Below are 17,637 nucleotides of genomic sequence, written 5' to 3' on the forward strand. Positions count from 1 at the left end.
CAGAAAATATCTGCAGCATTTCTGCATCTCCCTGGCAGAAAAAACGCATGCAGATTGTGCATGCGTTTTTCCTGCAGAATACATGCGGATTCACATGCGTATCCACATGCGTTAACGCATGTGTTTCCGCATGCAGACTGACAAGCACTTTTCAGGCGATAGCATCACTTGGAAAGTGCTTGACAACTAGGTCACACTGTATAAATCCATGCAAACGGCATGGATTTATACAGTGTGACCGTAAAAATAAAAAAAATAAAGCTATACTTACCTCCGATGCCGCCGCGTGTGCTGTCGCGCTCCTTCCTGGTTCCTTCCTGGCTTGCCGGCATCTCGCGAGACAGCCTGCGGTCACATGACCGCGACGTCATCTCAGGTCCTGGAAGGAGAAGCGCTGCAGGGGCCGCCGGACAGGTGAACTTTATTTTTTATTTTATTCTTTTACAATGGTACCCAGGTCTGGATGAGAGTCTTCTCTCCTCCAGAACTGGGTACCATCCGCACATTGAAACGCATATTATCCGCTTGTACAAATGTACAGACACGGATTCTATGCGTCTCAATGCAAGTCAATGGCGGCGCTTCCGCTGCACTTCCGCAAAATTAATGAACATGCTGCGGATTTATGAGCGCTGCAGAAACGCTGCGGAAAAATCCGCAGCATGTGCATTGACATAGCAGAATGCCATTGGGGACCATGGGGTGCGGATTACCAAGCGTTTTTGAGCTGTTTCCGCTGCAGAAATGCATGAAAAACGCATCGTGTGCACGCAGCCTAACAGCTCCACTTCACTACATCTATCTGAGAACTCACTAGTTACAAACAACTGGAATTTTCAAGCAAGCTCCTATTTGTTACCCAAAACCACTCCCCTGTTGCTGAACTCTCTTGTTCAGCTATAAAGGGGTTGACCAGGGCTTGGGTTCAAGTTGGCAGTCACTCTATGTGCATGCTGTCAGGATTCTCCAGCAGTATCCATATATTCCAATATATGGAAATTTGGCAAAAATTTAGAAAATTGTGCAATTTTCAAACTTTGAATTTTTATGCCCTTAAATCAGAGAGCTATGTTTCACAAAATAGTTCATAAATAACATTTCCCACATGTCTACTTTACATCAGCATGATTTTTGCAGCAACATTTTTTTTTGTTAGGAAGTTATAATTGATAAAAATTAACCAGCAATTTCCAACAAAGTTTACAAAACCATTTTTTTAGGGACTACGTCACATTTGAAGTGACTTTGAGGGGTCTGTATGACAGAAAATACCCAAAAGTGCCACCATTCTAAAAACTGCACCCCTCAATGGGCTTAAAAATACATTCAAAAAGTTTATTAACCCTTCACAAGCTTCACAGGAACAAAGCAATGTGGAAGGAAAAAATTAACATTTAACGTTTTTCACAAAAAATTTGCTTCAGACCCCATTTTTTTCTATTTTCACAAGGGTAACAAGAGAAAATGGGACACAAAATTTGTTGTGCAATTTCTCCTTAGCATGATGATACCCCATATGTGGGGGAAAACCACTTTTTGGATGCATAGTAGGGCTCGGAAGGGAAGGAGCACCATTTGACTTTTTGAACACAAAATTGGCTGAAATCTAGAGTAGATGCCATATTGCATTTGAAGAGCCCCTGATGTGCCTAAACAGTGGAAACCCCCCACAAGTGACCCCATTTTGGAAGCTAGACCCCTCAAGGAACTTATCTAGATGTGTGGGAAGCACCTTGAACACCCAGGTGCTTCATAGAAGTTTATAACGTAGAGCCGTAAAAAAAAAAATCTAACTTTTCGACAAAAAATGATTTTTTAGCCCCAAATATTTTATTTTTACAAGGGTTAAAGGGAAAAATAATAAGCATCCAGCGCCTTTTTGAATGAATGATCCCAGGAAATCCAAGGTTTCTTAAAACATCCATTTATTTTTTCATATTAAAAACAGGTAGCAAGATGGTCAGGCAGTTTGGATACACTAATGATTGCAAACAAGGCATAGAAACCAACATGTTTCAACCCAAACAGGTCTTAATCATGGAGTTGCCATATTGACTTTCATATGTTGTGCATATCGACTTTCACCCTGTGGATCCGTGCAGCCCGGAGGACGCGGTAGCCAAAGGAGGAGGTGAGCTGACAATCTCATCTTATATATAAAAGGAAAAAATGGACCTCAAAAATTGTTTTGCAATTTCTCCTGAGTACGCTGATACCCCATATGTGGGGAAAAACACTGTTTGGGTGCACGGCAGGGCTTGGAAGTGAAGGAGCACCGTGTGACTTTTTGAACTCAAAATTGTCTGGAATCGTGACACCATGTCTCATTTGGAGAACCCCTGATGTGCCTAAACAGTGGAAAACCCCAACCATTGACCCCATTTTAGAAACTACACCCCTCAAGGATTTTACCAAGGGTTATAGTGAGCATTTTGAACCCAGAGGTACGACACAGAATTTCATAACATTAGGTCATCATATTGAATGTTTTGTCATTAGTGTTGAGCGCAAGTGCTCGTTACCTGAGTTTGCATTGGTTGCTTGGGTATGCACCAAGTATTGCGGGTGCTCAAGTGAGATGCTCAAGTACCCACCCCATATGTTTCGCGGCTGTTAGACCCCCCAAAAAAATGCAGGCATAGCCCGTGTATGGCAGGCAATCACCACGTGATTTTTTGGCTGTGTAAAAGCAATGAAACACGTAGGACGGCGACTCGAGCATGTCACTCAAGCACCCACAATACTCAGTGTATACCCGAACACCTCATCACTAGTCATCATACCGTCATCATGTTTTTCTTTACTTTTGAAACAATCCCAACCCCATCACAACCCTAACTCCAATCCTAATCCCAACACAACCCTAACCAGACCCCAACCCTAACCAAACCCTAACCCCAACCCTAACACAACCCTAACCCCAACCCTAACACTAGTGGTTTATGGCACCAAGACATTAGCAGCAGATCCTGCAAGTTCCGTAAGTTGTAAGGTGCAGCCTCCATAGATCTGACTTGATTTTTCAGCACATTCCACAGCTGCGATGCTTTGTGTGTTATGCCACCTATCTATCATAACCAACATCATCTATGATCCCTAAGTGCTCATGAGCCTGTCACCGGTTGTCCTTCCTACGTAATTGACACTGCATACTGGGAATACCCAGTAAGATCTGCCATTTTGAATATGTTCTCTCATTACCATTCCATTTCTTATCCCCAATATTTCTTACATTACTGACTTTATTTATCATTAACAAACTAATTGCCTTCATAATATTTTTTCACAATCAATAAATTGCATAGAAATTCCAGTTTTAGAAGATTGGTTTCATATATTTGACTTTATGCTCATAATGATGTTAATAATTACTGAATCTACAGGCAGAGGTCAGAGATTATCAGCAGTGCATAGAAAGTTCTCCCATAGACATGTTCCCTCTAAAGGCGTCTCACAAAAAGGGATTTGATAAATGGCCCAACCTCCATCCTGCGTGGTATATACACAACCTGCCCTCTATAGCCAAGTGGCTTCAGCTCGGTCAGGGACAAAGGAGAGAGATGATGCTAGGGCTCCAGACATTCATCTTGGCCTTCTGTGTGATTGGTAAGAGACTAATTGTTAATGATTGTCACTGAGCATGGAATAGAGGAGGAAGTCCACCCATCATTGTGTTGTGGTTGTCCCATAGTTCTTCTAATTGACTCTATGGTGGTGACTTCTTATCTACTGATCTTCATAACCTTCTTACATTTTACTCGTTGACTTACATTTGACCCTCGATAGCTTTTTTTGATTGTTGTATATCATGTGTACAGATTGAGAATCATTTGGATGGAGGTCAACAATCTTTCAAAAATGTGGCTAATAGCCTAAATCAGTATGGGACATCTTCCATCGTTAAATCCTGATGGACTCAGAAAAGATCTTAGGTAACTAAAATAGTATTGGCGTTTTTTATGAAGAAATCAAGATTTGTCATTGAATAGTTCCAGCTCAAATATTCAGGTTCTCAAATTGTAGTAGGGCCATTTTTTTAGGGTTTCTAACACAGTTTTCATGCTGTCTTTTCAACAGGTAGCACAGTGTATGACCATAGACTTAGGAGAACTTTGAGTTTGGAGGTCTTTTGCCTAAAAAGATATCAATATTATAAATGGCACAGGGTAGTTGAGGGCATAGGTTACAGATTTGGTATTTTGGTCTAAGATCCGAAGATGCATTATATTTTGATAAGTTTAGGCTCCAGAGAATATCGTCAAGTCTACCACTTTCTACAAGGAATGTGATAAGGGGTGTTAAAACCAGACTCTAGCTACAAAAATGAGTCAATTCTTAGAACTTTTTGGATTACTGATGGTCCCATATTTTATTGACTGGTTTTGGAGTTTAATGGTTGTGAATTGAATTGTTTGGTTTAAGTGATCTCCAGTTGTGACTCCTATTAGTCAGTAACGATCAGGTTTACACGGATGTAAATCGTAATGAAGGGCTTAGCAAGACCTTCTATTGGTGAAAATAGTAGATTCAAGATGCAATATTTCGAGACGGCTCAGACCACATGATATATGAAGGAAAAGTTTCAAGTTGGCCATACTCATTAGATTAAAGAAAGTTTCTCAGACTGTTCAAACCAATCACAGGGACTCGGTGCACTCTTTGTTCAGGGCACCTTCCCTTTGAATCTACCTCTACCCTTCTCTTGTTCCTCTAAAGTCTAAGCTGTCATAGAATCATAGAATCATAGAATCATAGAATGGTAGAGTTGGAAGGGACCTCCTGGGTCATCTGGTCCAACCCCCTGCTCAAAGCAGGATTCACTAGATCATCTCAGACAGATGTCTGTCCAGCCTCTGTTTGAAGACGTCCATTGAAGGGGAACTCACCACCTCTCGTGGTAGCCTGTTCCACTCATTAATCACCCTAACTGTCAAAAAGTTTTTTCTAATATCTAATCTGTGTCTCCTCCCATTTAGTTTCATCCCATTGCTTCTAGTCTTTCCTTGTGCAAATGAGAATAAAGATGATCCTTCTACAATGTGACAGCCCTTGACATATTTGTAGACAGCTATTAAGTCTCCTCTCAGTCTTCTTTTTTGCAAGCTAAACATTCCCAAATCCTGCAACCGTTCCTCATAGGACATGGTTTGCAGACCAGTCACCATTCTGGTCGCTCTTCTCTGAACTTGCTCCAGTTTGTCTATGTCTTTTTTAAAATGTGGTGCCCAAAACTGTACACAGTATTCCAGATGAGGTCTGACCAAAGAGGAGTAAAGACCGATAATGACTTCACGTGATCTAGACTGTATGCTTCTGTTAATACATCCCAGAATTGTATTTGCCTTTTTTGCTGCTGCATCACACTGTTGACTCATGTTCAGTCTATGATCTATTAGTATACCTAAGTCTTTTTCACATGTACTGTTGCTTAGCTCTATTCCTCCCATTCTGTATATGCTTTTTTCATTTTTATTGCCCAGATGTAGTACTTTGCATTTTTCCCTGTTAAAAACCATTCTGTTGGTTGCTGCCCACTACTCCAGTTTATTTAGGTCTTTTTGAATCCTCTCTCTCTCTTCTCTAGTATTAGCTATCCCTCCTAGCTTTGTGTCATCAGCAAATTTAATCAGTTTACCCTCAATTCCTTCATCTAAATCATTGATAAAGATGTTGAACAATACAGGTCCCAGGACGGAGTCCTGTGGTACCCCACTTGAGACATTCATCCAGCTGGATGTGAAGCCATTTACAACCACCCTTTGAGTCCGATCACTAAGCCAGTTATGAATCCACCTAACAGTTGCCTGGTCCATTGCATACTTGGTCATTTTTTCAATAAGGATGGTGTGAGATACTTTGTCAAATGCTTTGCTGAAGTCAAGATATACTATATCTACAGCATTTCCCTGATCCACCCAGTCAGTGATTCTGTCATAGAAGGAAATTAAGTTAGTCTGACATGACTTGTTAGTTACAAACCCATGCTGACTCTGGTTAATCACTTCATTCTTATCCATGTACTTACATACATGTTGTTTAATAATTTGTTCAAAGATCTTTCCTGGTATAGAAGTCAGACTCACCGGCCCTTTTTGAAGATAGGAACAACATTTGCTCTTCTCCAGTCTTCTGGGACTTCTCCTGTTCTCCAAGAATTTTCAAAGATTATGGAGAGTGGTTCTAAAATTTCTTCTACGATCTCCTTCAGTACTCTGGGGTGTAATTCATCTGGACCTGGAGACTTGAACTCATTTATGTTAGCTAAATATTCCCTCACAATCTTTCTGTTTACAGATAACTTGGATTCCTCTATTCCTTTAAAAGGACAGTGAAGATCAGTTGATGTTACATTTTGTTTCTGAGAGAAAACAGATGCAAAATAGGAATTAAAAAGTTCGGCCTTCTCAACATCCTCTCTTACCATTTCTCCATTTTCATCCTGTAAAAATCCTATAGCATCTTTGACTTTTCTTTTACTTTTGACATACCCCCAAAATCCTTTTTTATTGCTTTTGACATCTCTTGCAAGCCTTAATTCATTGTCAGCTTTAGCTAACCTGATACGTGCCCTACAGGATCTGCAGACTGTATTATAATCTTCTTTAGATATGCCTCCCTCTTTCCATTTAATAAACATTTCTTTCTTTCTTTTTAGCATGTGTTTAAGTTCTGTGTTCATCCATCCTGGTTTCCTTAAATGCTTCCCATTCTTCCTACTTTTCGGGATTGTTAACGATTGTGCTTTGAGAATCTCATTTTTAAAAATTTCCCATCCTTCCTGGACATTTTTGTCCTTAAGGACATCCAGCCATTGGATCCCTCCTATTCTCTTTCTGAGTCTCTTAAAATCTGCCTTTCTAAAATCTAACCTTGAAGTTTGAGTCTTCACATGTCTTCCTCCTCTAGTTATCCAAAATTCTATAATAGCATGATCGCTGCCTCCTAGGGTCCCAGCCACCTTTACCTCCTCAACCATTTCCTCCCTGTTTATAAGGATTAGATCCAAAGTAGCAGATCCCCTTGTTTTCTCCCCTACCTTTTGGAAGATAAAGTTGTCAGCAAGAGAGGATAAGAATTTGCTTGACCTGTTAGTTTTACTTGAGAGAGATTCCCAACAAATGTCTGGATAGTTGAAATCTCCCATGACCACTACGTCATATTTTTTGGAGAACTTGGTCATTTGATACATAAAGAGTTCATCCATATCTTCAGCTTGCCCAGGTGGCCTGTAGTAAATGCCTACAATGGTGTCCTTTCCGTTGTTCTCTCCTTGTATTCTTACCCAAACAGTTTCCACAGAACTCCCAGTCTCTGAAGCTTCAATCTCTGTGCAGATATACGCTTTTCTAACATACAATGCAACACCTCCTCCTCGTTTATCAAGTCTGTTTCTTGCAAATAAGTTGTATCCTTTTAGCCTTTTATTCCAATCATGTGTATCGTCCCACCAAGTTTCAGTGATTCCAATGACATCATATTCCTTTTCCTGCATTAGTAGTTCCAATTCTCCTTGTTTGTTGCCCATGCTTTGTGCATTTGTATAAAAACATTTTAGTTTGTGATTGGTTTCTCTTCCTCCCATATTTTTATTATTTAAATTGTTTTGTCTTTGTTCTTCCTTTCCACTTCCAGTAGCAGAGATCTCAATAGTATTTGTCAGCTGTATGGCTTTTTCTGGCCTTTTGCTTCCCTTCCCACATTGTTCTAGTTTAAAGCTCTCCTGATGAGTGTAGCAAGGCGACTTCCAAATACATGTTTTCCAGTCTTCGTAAGGTGCACCCCATCTCTAGCAAGTAGTCCATCGTATAGGTAATTCATTCCGTGATCCAGAAATCCAAATCCTTGTTGACGGCACCATCGACGTAGCCAGTTGTTCACCTGTAGAATCTTATTCCACCTCATTGTTCCATGGCCATTCACTGGGAGGATGGATGAGAAGACCACCTGCGCTCCCAATTCTTTCACTTTCTTGCCTAAGTCTTCAAAGTCACTGCAGATGGTTTCCAGGTCCTTTCTTGCGGTGTCATTTGTCCCCACATGTATTAGCAGGAATGGGTAGTGATCTGTAGGTCTGAAGAGTCTTGATATCCTGTCAGACACATCTTTAATTTTTGCTCCTGGAAGACAGCACATTTCTCTTGAGGTTATGTCTGGTCTGCAGATAGCGGCCTCTGTTCCTCTTAACAGGGAATCCCCCATGACCACCACTCTCCGTTTTTTCTTCACAACATTCTTCTTTCTCCATCCAGGAGGATTCTGAGGGCTTACAAGGTTATTCATTGCTGGCAAAGTCTTATTTTGCTGTATTTCTTCATGGTTCTCCTGCGTGAGAGCCTGGTACTGGTTCCTGAGCAGTATGGGTGCTGACTGCCTCTCGATCCTCCTGCTTCTGTGGGTCACATGCTTCCATTCCTCTGTTTCCTCAGGTGCAGTTCGAATTTCTTCTCTTTCTGAATCATGAAGAGATAATTCTGCTCTGTCTAAGAACTCTTCACCTTCCTTAATGATTTTCAAGGTAGTTAACCTCTCTTCTAGATTTCGCAACTTTTCCTCCAACAGGGACACAAGCTTGCATTTCTGGCATGTGAAGTTTGGCTTTTCCACTGGCAAGTCTGTGAACATGTAGCAGGATATGCAGCTCACCAAATGGCTCCTGGACTCTTCCATGTTCTTATTGTTAATGTTCTGAAAACAGTGAAAAAAGCTTCAAAAAAAAGCTTCAAAATGCGCGCGCCTACCGGCGCGCGGTTTACCGATGTCCTCTTTTCAGCTCCAACAGCCAAAATCCAGTGTTCTTTGAGCTCGCGGAGACTCTTCACTTACCCCAAAATGCAGTGGGAATATGCAAATTATCTCCTCAGGACTCCTCCCCTGGTTTACCGATGTCCTCTTTTCAGCTCCAACAGCCAAAATCCAGTGTTCTTTGAGCTCGCGGAGACTCTTCACTTACCCCAAAATGCAGTGGGAATATGCAAATTATCTCCTCAGGACTCCTCCCCTGGTTTACCGATGTCCTCTTTTCAGCTCCAACAGCCAAAATCCAGTGTTCTTTGAGCTCGCGGAGACTCTTCACTTACCCCAAAATGCAGTGGGAATATGCAAATTATCTCCTCAGGACTCCTCCCCTGTCAATCGAGTAAGGGGATCACAGAAACAGATAGAAAATAATTAGGTGCGATCGATGGGTCATAGAGCCATTTGGCTATATCAAGTATATGTGCTTGGTTTGAACAGTCATTCTATGCTGACAAACTCCCTTTAAAGCTGAATGATTTTGGCCAATAAATTACATAAATGGAGGAGCTTTAAAAGTCTCCCAACAGCAAATATATGGAGAAATAAGTACTGCCATGTTAAATTTGATGGATGTGTGATTTTATGTAAGTATGGGACCTGCTGGATTCTCACATGACCAATCTGACTTTTTAATATGATTTTTTTTTTATCAATTCTGATTCATCCTAAAGTTTTTACTTCTGAAGTTGTTGGTTTTTTTTGCTTGTATATTGCACACGGAAAAACAACCCAAAACTATGATGAGTTATCAATATTTTTCTCAAAGGCAAAACTTATACCTCCAGAGCTCCAATGCAAAAACCATAAAATCCACCAACCTATCAAGTATCATTTATTTTACTGGTGCCATCTTCTGTGGCAGAAGGGATTTAGGGCCCCATCAGGCAAGTCTGGATGCAAATGTTACCTCTGCACCTCCTATACATATGGCATTGTTTTTATTTTTTTTATTCATTTTATTTTGTTGCAATTTTTTCCACCATGATTAAACAGTTAAATCATTTTTTTTTATAGTTAATTATAAAAGTCCCACTACAGATGGCTGACAGATATTTATCCTCTTCTTGACATGTTGGAGCAAATTTGTTTTTTGGTTAGGGGAAAAGGGGACAAGTCACTGTCAGACCCTGCTCACAGCGGCTTATCTATTTCATTGACAAAGGATAGAGCATGTTGGATTTCAACACGCCCAATCATTTTTTGCATCTATTATCTGGGAAAGAGTTTGGTTATCTGCGTATACACTAGATCATTGGCCAACTCCACCAAAATCACTTGTTTTAGCCAACAATCACCACATTTTTATGGGGACTTCTTTTAGGCACATTTTTGGCACAGAAATGTCGGCTGAAAATACTTAACCTAAGGGTATGTGCGCACATTAAGTATATGCAGCAGATATTTCTCCACCAAAAACATGTCTCTTGGCGTGACATTTCAAAAATCGAATTCACTTTGCTGGTAATGTAAAACACTATACTTTTTCGTGGCAAAAATGCAACATGTGAACAAGCCCCTAATAAGTCTGTAAATTTCTACTTATACGAAGGGTCAATCAGCCATAAACTGATTACAAGTAATCACAGCCATCAATTCTAACCTGTGAGGAAACCTGGCATTGAGTGTTCAGTTTTCCTGCAGTGCCTCCACAGGTAATAATAAGTATTACATACTTATTGCTTAATTCAAGGACTTAACTCAAGGAGTTGGCTCTATATAGCTAATACATGAGGGTCCTGAATATGAGACCACGTTTGACTTTTTTTTTACAAATGAGTTTTCTACACAAGCGAATACTTTTTAACTGGGAAAAAAAGTTGGATCCTGGCAGGTTGAGATATAAAATCTTTTGATCTCTTGTATAAACTTTGCTTACAGTACTTTTTATCTCATGACCCTTTGATCAAACACAAAAGAACTTACATGTAATGACTAATTAACAATCGCATTTTATTTTTCTCAAACAGCAAAAGCCAAGAATATAAACCACTCACTGAAACATTCAGAGTCCGCAAAAATGAAGAGTGAGAAGAGCAGCATAGACGAGATCTCTACAAAACATATAGGAAACAATAAGAAGCCTGGATATCCCTTTAGCTGGAATAAAATAATTTTTCCATATGAACCCACTTTAATCGTGATTGGCGCCTCCATACCCAAAAATAAAAATCTCATCGGTGCAAAACTTGGCCAGACTTCACTGGAATTGATCTCTATGTCTCATGTTATATTTGACATTGTGGCCCAGACCAATGAAACAATAATTCAATGTACAAATAGTTCTTCCAGCAATGATATCAGTGCATCCACAGAGGTGGTTAACTTTAGCAGAAGTCGCCAAAAAAATACCGTGACTCCCTCCAAGGAGTCTGACTCCACTTCTAATTCTTCAACCACCCATAGATCGTGTGATCCGACGACCAAGAATTATCTTCTGATTGTAAATGTCACATTTATTAGTAAAGTAAAGTCATCGACGTATTTTTTCAAGTTGGGAAATGAAAATCTTTTTGTTGACATCTATGTAAGCACTTTCGCGTTTTTAAAAAAAAGTATAGCCCCTGGTGGCGTGAACACAGCAAAGGCTAGTTTTAATATTTATGCTGTTAATACCCAAGGCAGTAAGACTAGTTTTGGATCATTAGGATATGGTGATAACTCCAACTCTTCAACTACAGCCATTGAAATTAAACCTACAATTACAAAACATACTACTTTTAGTAGTACCACCACCACTGCTTCCAATACTACTGGTACTAATAAGACGTTAAGCCCTGGAACCAATAGCCATACTCCAACCACTGCCATCACACAAATACCCTCCAGGATTTCAACAAGTGATCAGCCGGTACCTATATCCTCCTCCAGAAGTACCCAACCAATCTCAGCTCCAATCAAATCTATGAAAACCAACCAAACTACAACTATTGCTCCACCAAAAACCACCATTATAACTACAAAAACTTCAACTAACACTACATCCTCACATCCAATGACTATTAAGGGAAAGGCAACAACAGTCAGCGCAACAGTTTTCTTTCCAAGTACAGAAGTAACATCAACCAAAACTTCAGCAGGTCCTTCAACACCTCCACCATCAGTAACATCTGGTAATGTATCAAGAAGAGAAGAAACTTTGACCAGTTTCACTACGATGAGCTCTACTGGTATCTCCACAAAAACAACATCAGTCAGCACTTTGACTGTTCCTTTAACACCTGTAAGTACTAAGTTTGCAACCAATTCTACAACTATGCCATCCACAGTAACCAGTACACAATCAACAATCACCACTACAGAAGACTACTTGACTAGTTCCACAAGCTCAAACACCACTCCAAAGAAAATCAGTACTACAACTGTTCCCACAACAAGTAATTTAACACCAACAAGTATACAACCAATGGCAACAACTATCACAACTATCCCTGCAACTCCTAGCAGTACAGAATTTATAACAGCCGGAACTACACATAGGCCATCAACTCAAGTCTTAAGTGGAGAACCAACATTAACCAATTCTATAGTTGTCCTGTCAACTTCTACAAGTATGGTTCCAACAATACTTGACCCAACAACTACTGAAATAGCTTCAACAATGTTGTCAACACAGTTAACAGTGATCGATACAGCAATCCCATCAACAAATGCAAAATCATCATCCAAAACTACATATAGTTCTTCAACTATGTCAAAAATCAGTTCTAAAGTTGTTTCTTCAACTAGTGAAACCACAGCTCCAACATCCCTCAACTCTACAACTGCACAGTCAACATCAACCAGGTCTCCATCTATTCCTACACTACCCACTATATCCACATTTCCAACATCAATCATCTCTACGGTCATTAGAAACCCTAAAGTAATAACATCAACTGGTACTACAGTCATCCCTACAACAAAGAGCACACAGTCAATAGCAAGTATCCCACCAACTCTGACAAGTCTGGAAAGAGCAACATCCAACATAACCTCTGTCTCTTCTATAGTTTCCAGTACTCAACCAACCACAACCTCTACTACTTTACCATCTACTACAACTTCAAGACCAACTTCAAGAATTGGTACAGTGGTCCTACTCAATACTACAAAACTAACTATGACTAAGAAAACAAATGATGATGGTGTCTCAAGTAGCCCTCTTGCAACGACCAGAAGTTTTAACAATACTATCTCAAAGTCGATCATCCTTGGAGTGGCTACTCTTGGTACCATGGGGACGAGTTTCCTAATTTTCCTTTGCATAATGGTAAGCTTGAAGAATTTAACAAGCAACTAAGACAGAAATCAATATTTATTTGACCATGTTTCCGTCACCTTTCTGTAGAAGATACATTTAATGAGTTTGGCTATTTTCCCATGGCCAATGTCCGTAAGGCATGGTGAGAATTTTGACTCAATCCTTACCCCTCGCTGTCTTCCAGGAAGGAAAATTTTGGCTGATATACAAGCCACCCATATGTTTTTCTCATGTCCAGTTGGGGATGTGATAGAAGTATTTAATTTTTTGCCCCAGGCTGGAACCTTTGATCAAAGCTTCTATTATTTACAGGGCCATGACAGTTAGGACAGATCTACCAGCTTGTTAAACTTATCACATTTCCAATGTAAACTATCTTTTTTTCCACGAGAACAGAAACAAGCACAGTCTTAGATCATCTTTGGTGGATTGGTGGTCATCAAAAGTGACTTCTAAATATTTTTATTAGATTATTTCAATTTGTTAATAATTTTCCCTTTTTTCCTTTTAGATTTCCAGGATTTTGAGAAAAGCTGGAACATTTAGAAGATCAACTACTGTATAATTTTAAATACTTGAAGACCAGAGAACATTTATAGATATCAATAGGTATCTAAAACTCTCAACTTCTTGGACTTGAAATACAAGAATGATATTTTTAAGAAGTTGGAAACTTATCCACCCCATGACGCTGGAAGATGGACCAAAACTGACTTGCAACTACCCATGCAATGAGACCTAAACCTTAAATGGGGAGAGGCAATTATATAGGCAGAGTACATTGTTAGAAAGACTTTGCATAAATGTTCTGCACTAAGATGGGAGCTACAGAACTTTGATTCTGACATGGGCTCTCCCTTCTCTAAAGGATGCCCATCTGTTACAGGATGTTCTTTCTTATACAATTACTTAAAGGGAATCTGTCAGTAGGATCAACCCCACTTTGCATGCAGGTCCTAGGAAGCTGGATAAAATGATACCTTGATATCTGCAATTCAATGTCTTATTCCAGAGAAATCCACATTTTCTGCTCAATAACATCCAGTATAATACAATATGGAGTGTAAAATGTCACAAAATGCAAAATGAAAAAAAATTAAAGAGTATGAATCATAGTGGACAAAGTAAGGAAAACCCTAATAAAGTACAAACGCCATAGATGCCTAAAAAGGTCTAACAGCAGTGGCTGGAGTGGATTACGAAGAGTAAAAAGTACATGTCACAGTGGACAAAATAAGGAAAACCTTAATAAAGTACAAGCTAGATGTCTGAAAAGGTATAACCCGATCCACCTGATGAGCATTTCGCAGCTGCTTAGTCAGGGGGTATATATATTTTACCATCTATATTGTATTCCTTATCTTTCTGCCCTGCATTCATATTATTTGTGTCTATCACTGAGACACATATACAGTATGTCTTTTGTCTCTGTGGCTCATCCACTATACTATTTCATTTGCTGCGCAGTTTGGCTTTACCCTACCAGTAACATGTTCTTATATATATTTTCTAATGGTACCTAATAAAAGTTTACATAGCCTATCGTGATTTATCATATCCTTGGTTTTCTTTGTGTAAATGAGCTGTTAAGATCTATGGGTGGGACATAGATCTCCCTGAGAATTTGCCTCCAGAGCTTATTGTAAATGAAAGGCAGCATTACCAGTGTGAGACATGTAATGACTGACAGTCTGCTCTCCTGATCCACTTGTTTCACACTGGTAACTCCCCTTTAATTTTAAATTTTGATCTCTGGAGGCATATTCTTAGGGAGATCTATGTTCCGCCCATAGATCTTAACAGCTCTTTTACATGTTAAGAAAAATGTGGATTTCTCTGGACTAAGGCATCGGATTGCAGATATCAACGTATCATTTTATTCAACTTTCTATGACCTGCTGCCCATATAGATGGCTTACAATGGTTGATCCTACTGACAAATTCCCTTTAAGAAACTCATTCAAAACTGTGATTTTTTTCTTTTTGTACAAATACTTTTAGTATAATAAAATTAAATATCTTGTTCTATAAAAAAGCTGTTTCTTCAAATCATTATCACTACTCATTATAATTTATCATGGGTTTAGCTTCTGTCTAGATCACATACTGATCCATTTATCTCCATGTTACTTAACTACCAGGACTCTATGCTACTGAACTGCAGGAACTCTGTACTATTAAGCCACAATGACTTAGTGTGCCGCCATCCCACACCCCATCAGTTGACATGTTAGGGAGATAGCGCTATGCAAATGACATGTGATGGAGAATGTTCCAATTTTTCTGACTCATTCAGAGGCATAGTTAGGTCCCATGCACATACAAGACATATGCATGAAGCCTTAGAACAGAGAATTCAACAACTTTCTCCATAACTGATGGGTTTTTCATGTGAAGTCCCAAACACTGCTGAGCAGCAGCATACGTAATTGGTGAAAGCCCTTTCTGAAAAAAGTTGACAAGCTATGCCTCATAGACTTGCTTAGAGATAGCAAACCCCTTGGAACTTGGTGGTTGCACACCAGAGTTGAGGCAAAGAGCTTGGATGTTCCCAAAAGCAGCAGAAATAGTTTCTTAGTAAAATCCTAAATTAAACTCATAACAGGTGGCTGGAGAACTTAGCGGGCTGAAAGGTCATTGTCTCGGGTCATTCTTTTAAACCAGGGAGTCTCAGCTCGCACCCGTTCACAATATAGACTATCAACTAGAAGTGTTCCACCACCACTTGTAAAATCCAGTATCAACACTATTCATCCAGAGCTTAGTCTTGCAGGCCCAATAATAACAGCAGTCCAAAACAAGACTATGGCATAGGTATCTGTCCGTAACCAACCAATCAGACCCGATCTCTGAGTCCTCTACTCTTCTTAGTAAGGCAAACTCCAACCGAAGGTCCACCTTTCTCCTCTAACTCAACAGATGTTCAATATCTGTGCAGCATGCTTCCCAATACACTCACTATCTCACTGCATTGTTGTCTGGCTATCATACCATCTCTTATGTGCCTTATGACACCTCCACAGCCGCCATAATTATACAGCACCAACAAGGAGCCTGGTAAATCTCATGATGATGCTCACGACTGGTACTGGGCCACTAGTCACTACTGGATGCCCTCTGGCAGGCTGTTCAGCTCTCTCTCTGCCTGTCTCTGGTCATTGGTTCTCACACAATTTCGAAGTCTTGACCTTGGTCATCTAATTTCTGACATGTTGACTCGCAGTTATTTGGTGTTTTGCTTCCTCCAGGCTATACAGTAAAGCCTCAGTATACCACACTCTACTGCGCCTAAACTTGGAACTTATATTTTCCATCCCCACCTAGAAAAGAGCAATCCTCAGTATACACTCATATGAAGAAACTAGGAGCAAAAAAAGCACAAATATTGTATTATCCGAGTAAAGAAATAAATAATTAAATAAGGTTATGCTAATCTGGTGAGGTTGTGATCACACAACCATGTAAAGGCATAAAAGTTCAGCTTTTGCAGATCCACGAGACTTCCGACCAGTATTATATGAAAATGGAGTAAAGTTGTGGATTTTCCGAGCTGCTAATCAGTTATGAAGATCCAAATTACAGGATAATGCTATTGCGGTTTGCTATTGGTTTTAGTCAACGCGTGTCTAAGTTATTTCAAATAACTTCAAAACGCGTTGACTAAAACCAATAGCAAACCACTATTACATTATCCTGTAGTTTGGATCTTCATTACTGATCAGCAGCTCGGAAAATCCACAACTTTACTCTATTTCAGTATACGCTCATGTCAATCAGTCTACCTGTGTGCCCACCAACGACCATTTTATCAGCACTATAAACTGCAATGGAGAAATCTGCAGCGGGCATGAAGTCTTTTGGAAGTGTGCTCCTCCTAGTGGTGGCTTCACATAGCCAGTTTTTTATTTTTACCCTCTCTTATACCTGTAGCATACATGGGAATTTTTTTTTGTAAAGTATTACATAACAGATCCGCCTTCCATGCTTATGTGCCAGCTCAATGTTCCCGATCGGCGGCCGGACTATCCATGTGACCTCTCATGGCAGTGAACGCATTCCACATGGACGTCCGATGTCAGCTATTATCGTACACTTAGAAACTAAATATTTAATAACATGCGGACATCCTAGATGGCAGGCGTCCCAGACCAGGATAAGATAATGTCTCATAAAAAGCGTTTAACCCTGATTTTCCTAAAGCAAAATGTTCTTTTGAGACAATTATTATATAACACATAAATAATAGTTGTATAATCTGCGCATTCTGAAAAAATAGAGATAAACGGCATTACATAGGAGCCACTCATCTCTCTGCAGGAAGAGGAAGTTACACGTAGATGGTAGCGGACTGCCCAGTCACATGTGACTACAAAGGGAGAACAGGGCATCAACATGGAGGTATTAATTGTATTTTTGGGTTTTATGCCTGGTTTTTGATGCCAGATAGTGGTCGACATTTATAAATATTGCGGCTGCTCCTTGTGTTTGACTTTTGAGTTTGATACTGCGAGTGGGCATAGTGTGTGTTACATTGAATGGGGCACACAATGGCCAGGACTCTTTTAGGGTACTGTGACTGGAACTTTATGGGGGTCCATATT

General features: G+C 39.8%; 1 protein-coding gene across 1 annotated transcript; it reads left to right on the top strand.

The window, feature by feature from the left end:
- Positions 1–3,398: 3,398 nt before the first annotated feature.
- On the top strand, positions 3,399–15,071 carry LOC141155127 (uncharacterized). Its single transcript, XM_073641797.1, has 3 exons — positions 3,399–3,606; positions 10,764–13,045; positions 13,548–15,071. The coding sequence occupies exons 1-3, from the start codon at positions 3,432–3,434 to the stop codon at positions 13,599–13,601; spliced, it is 2,511 nt and encodes an 836-aa protein (XP_073497898.1). The 5' UTR covers positions 3,399–3,431; the 3' UTR covers positions 13,602–15,071.
- The last annotated feature ends 2,566 nt before the right edge of the window (positions 15,072–17,637 follow it).

This window comes from Phyllobates terribilis, unplaced genomic scaffold (genome assembly GCF_046119375.1).
Source record: "Phyllobates terribilis strain yellow unplaced genomic scaffold, ASM4611937v1 Scaffold_7__3_contigs__length_470593459, whole genome shotgun sequence".
Lineage (NCBI taxonomy): Eukaryota > Metazoa > Chordata > Amphibia > Anura > Dendrobatidae > Phyllobates > Phyllobates terribilis.

Bases quoted from the DNA above. Each gene is read 5' to 3' on its own strand.
- LOC141155127 (XM_073641797.1), top strand. From the start codon at position 3,432: ATGTTCCCTCTAAAGGCGTCTCACAAAAAGGGATTTGATAAATGGCCC. The intron at 3,607-10,763 runs GTAAGAGACTAA...TTTCTCAAACAG, and splicing joins CTTGGCCTTCTGTGTGATTG to CAAAAGCCAAGAATATAAAC. The intron at 13,046-13,547 runs GTAAGCTTGAAG...TTTTCCTTTTAG, and splicing joins TAATTTTCCTTTGCATAATG to ATTTCCAGGATTTTGAGAAA.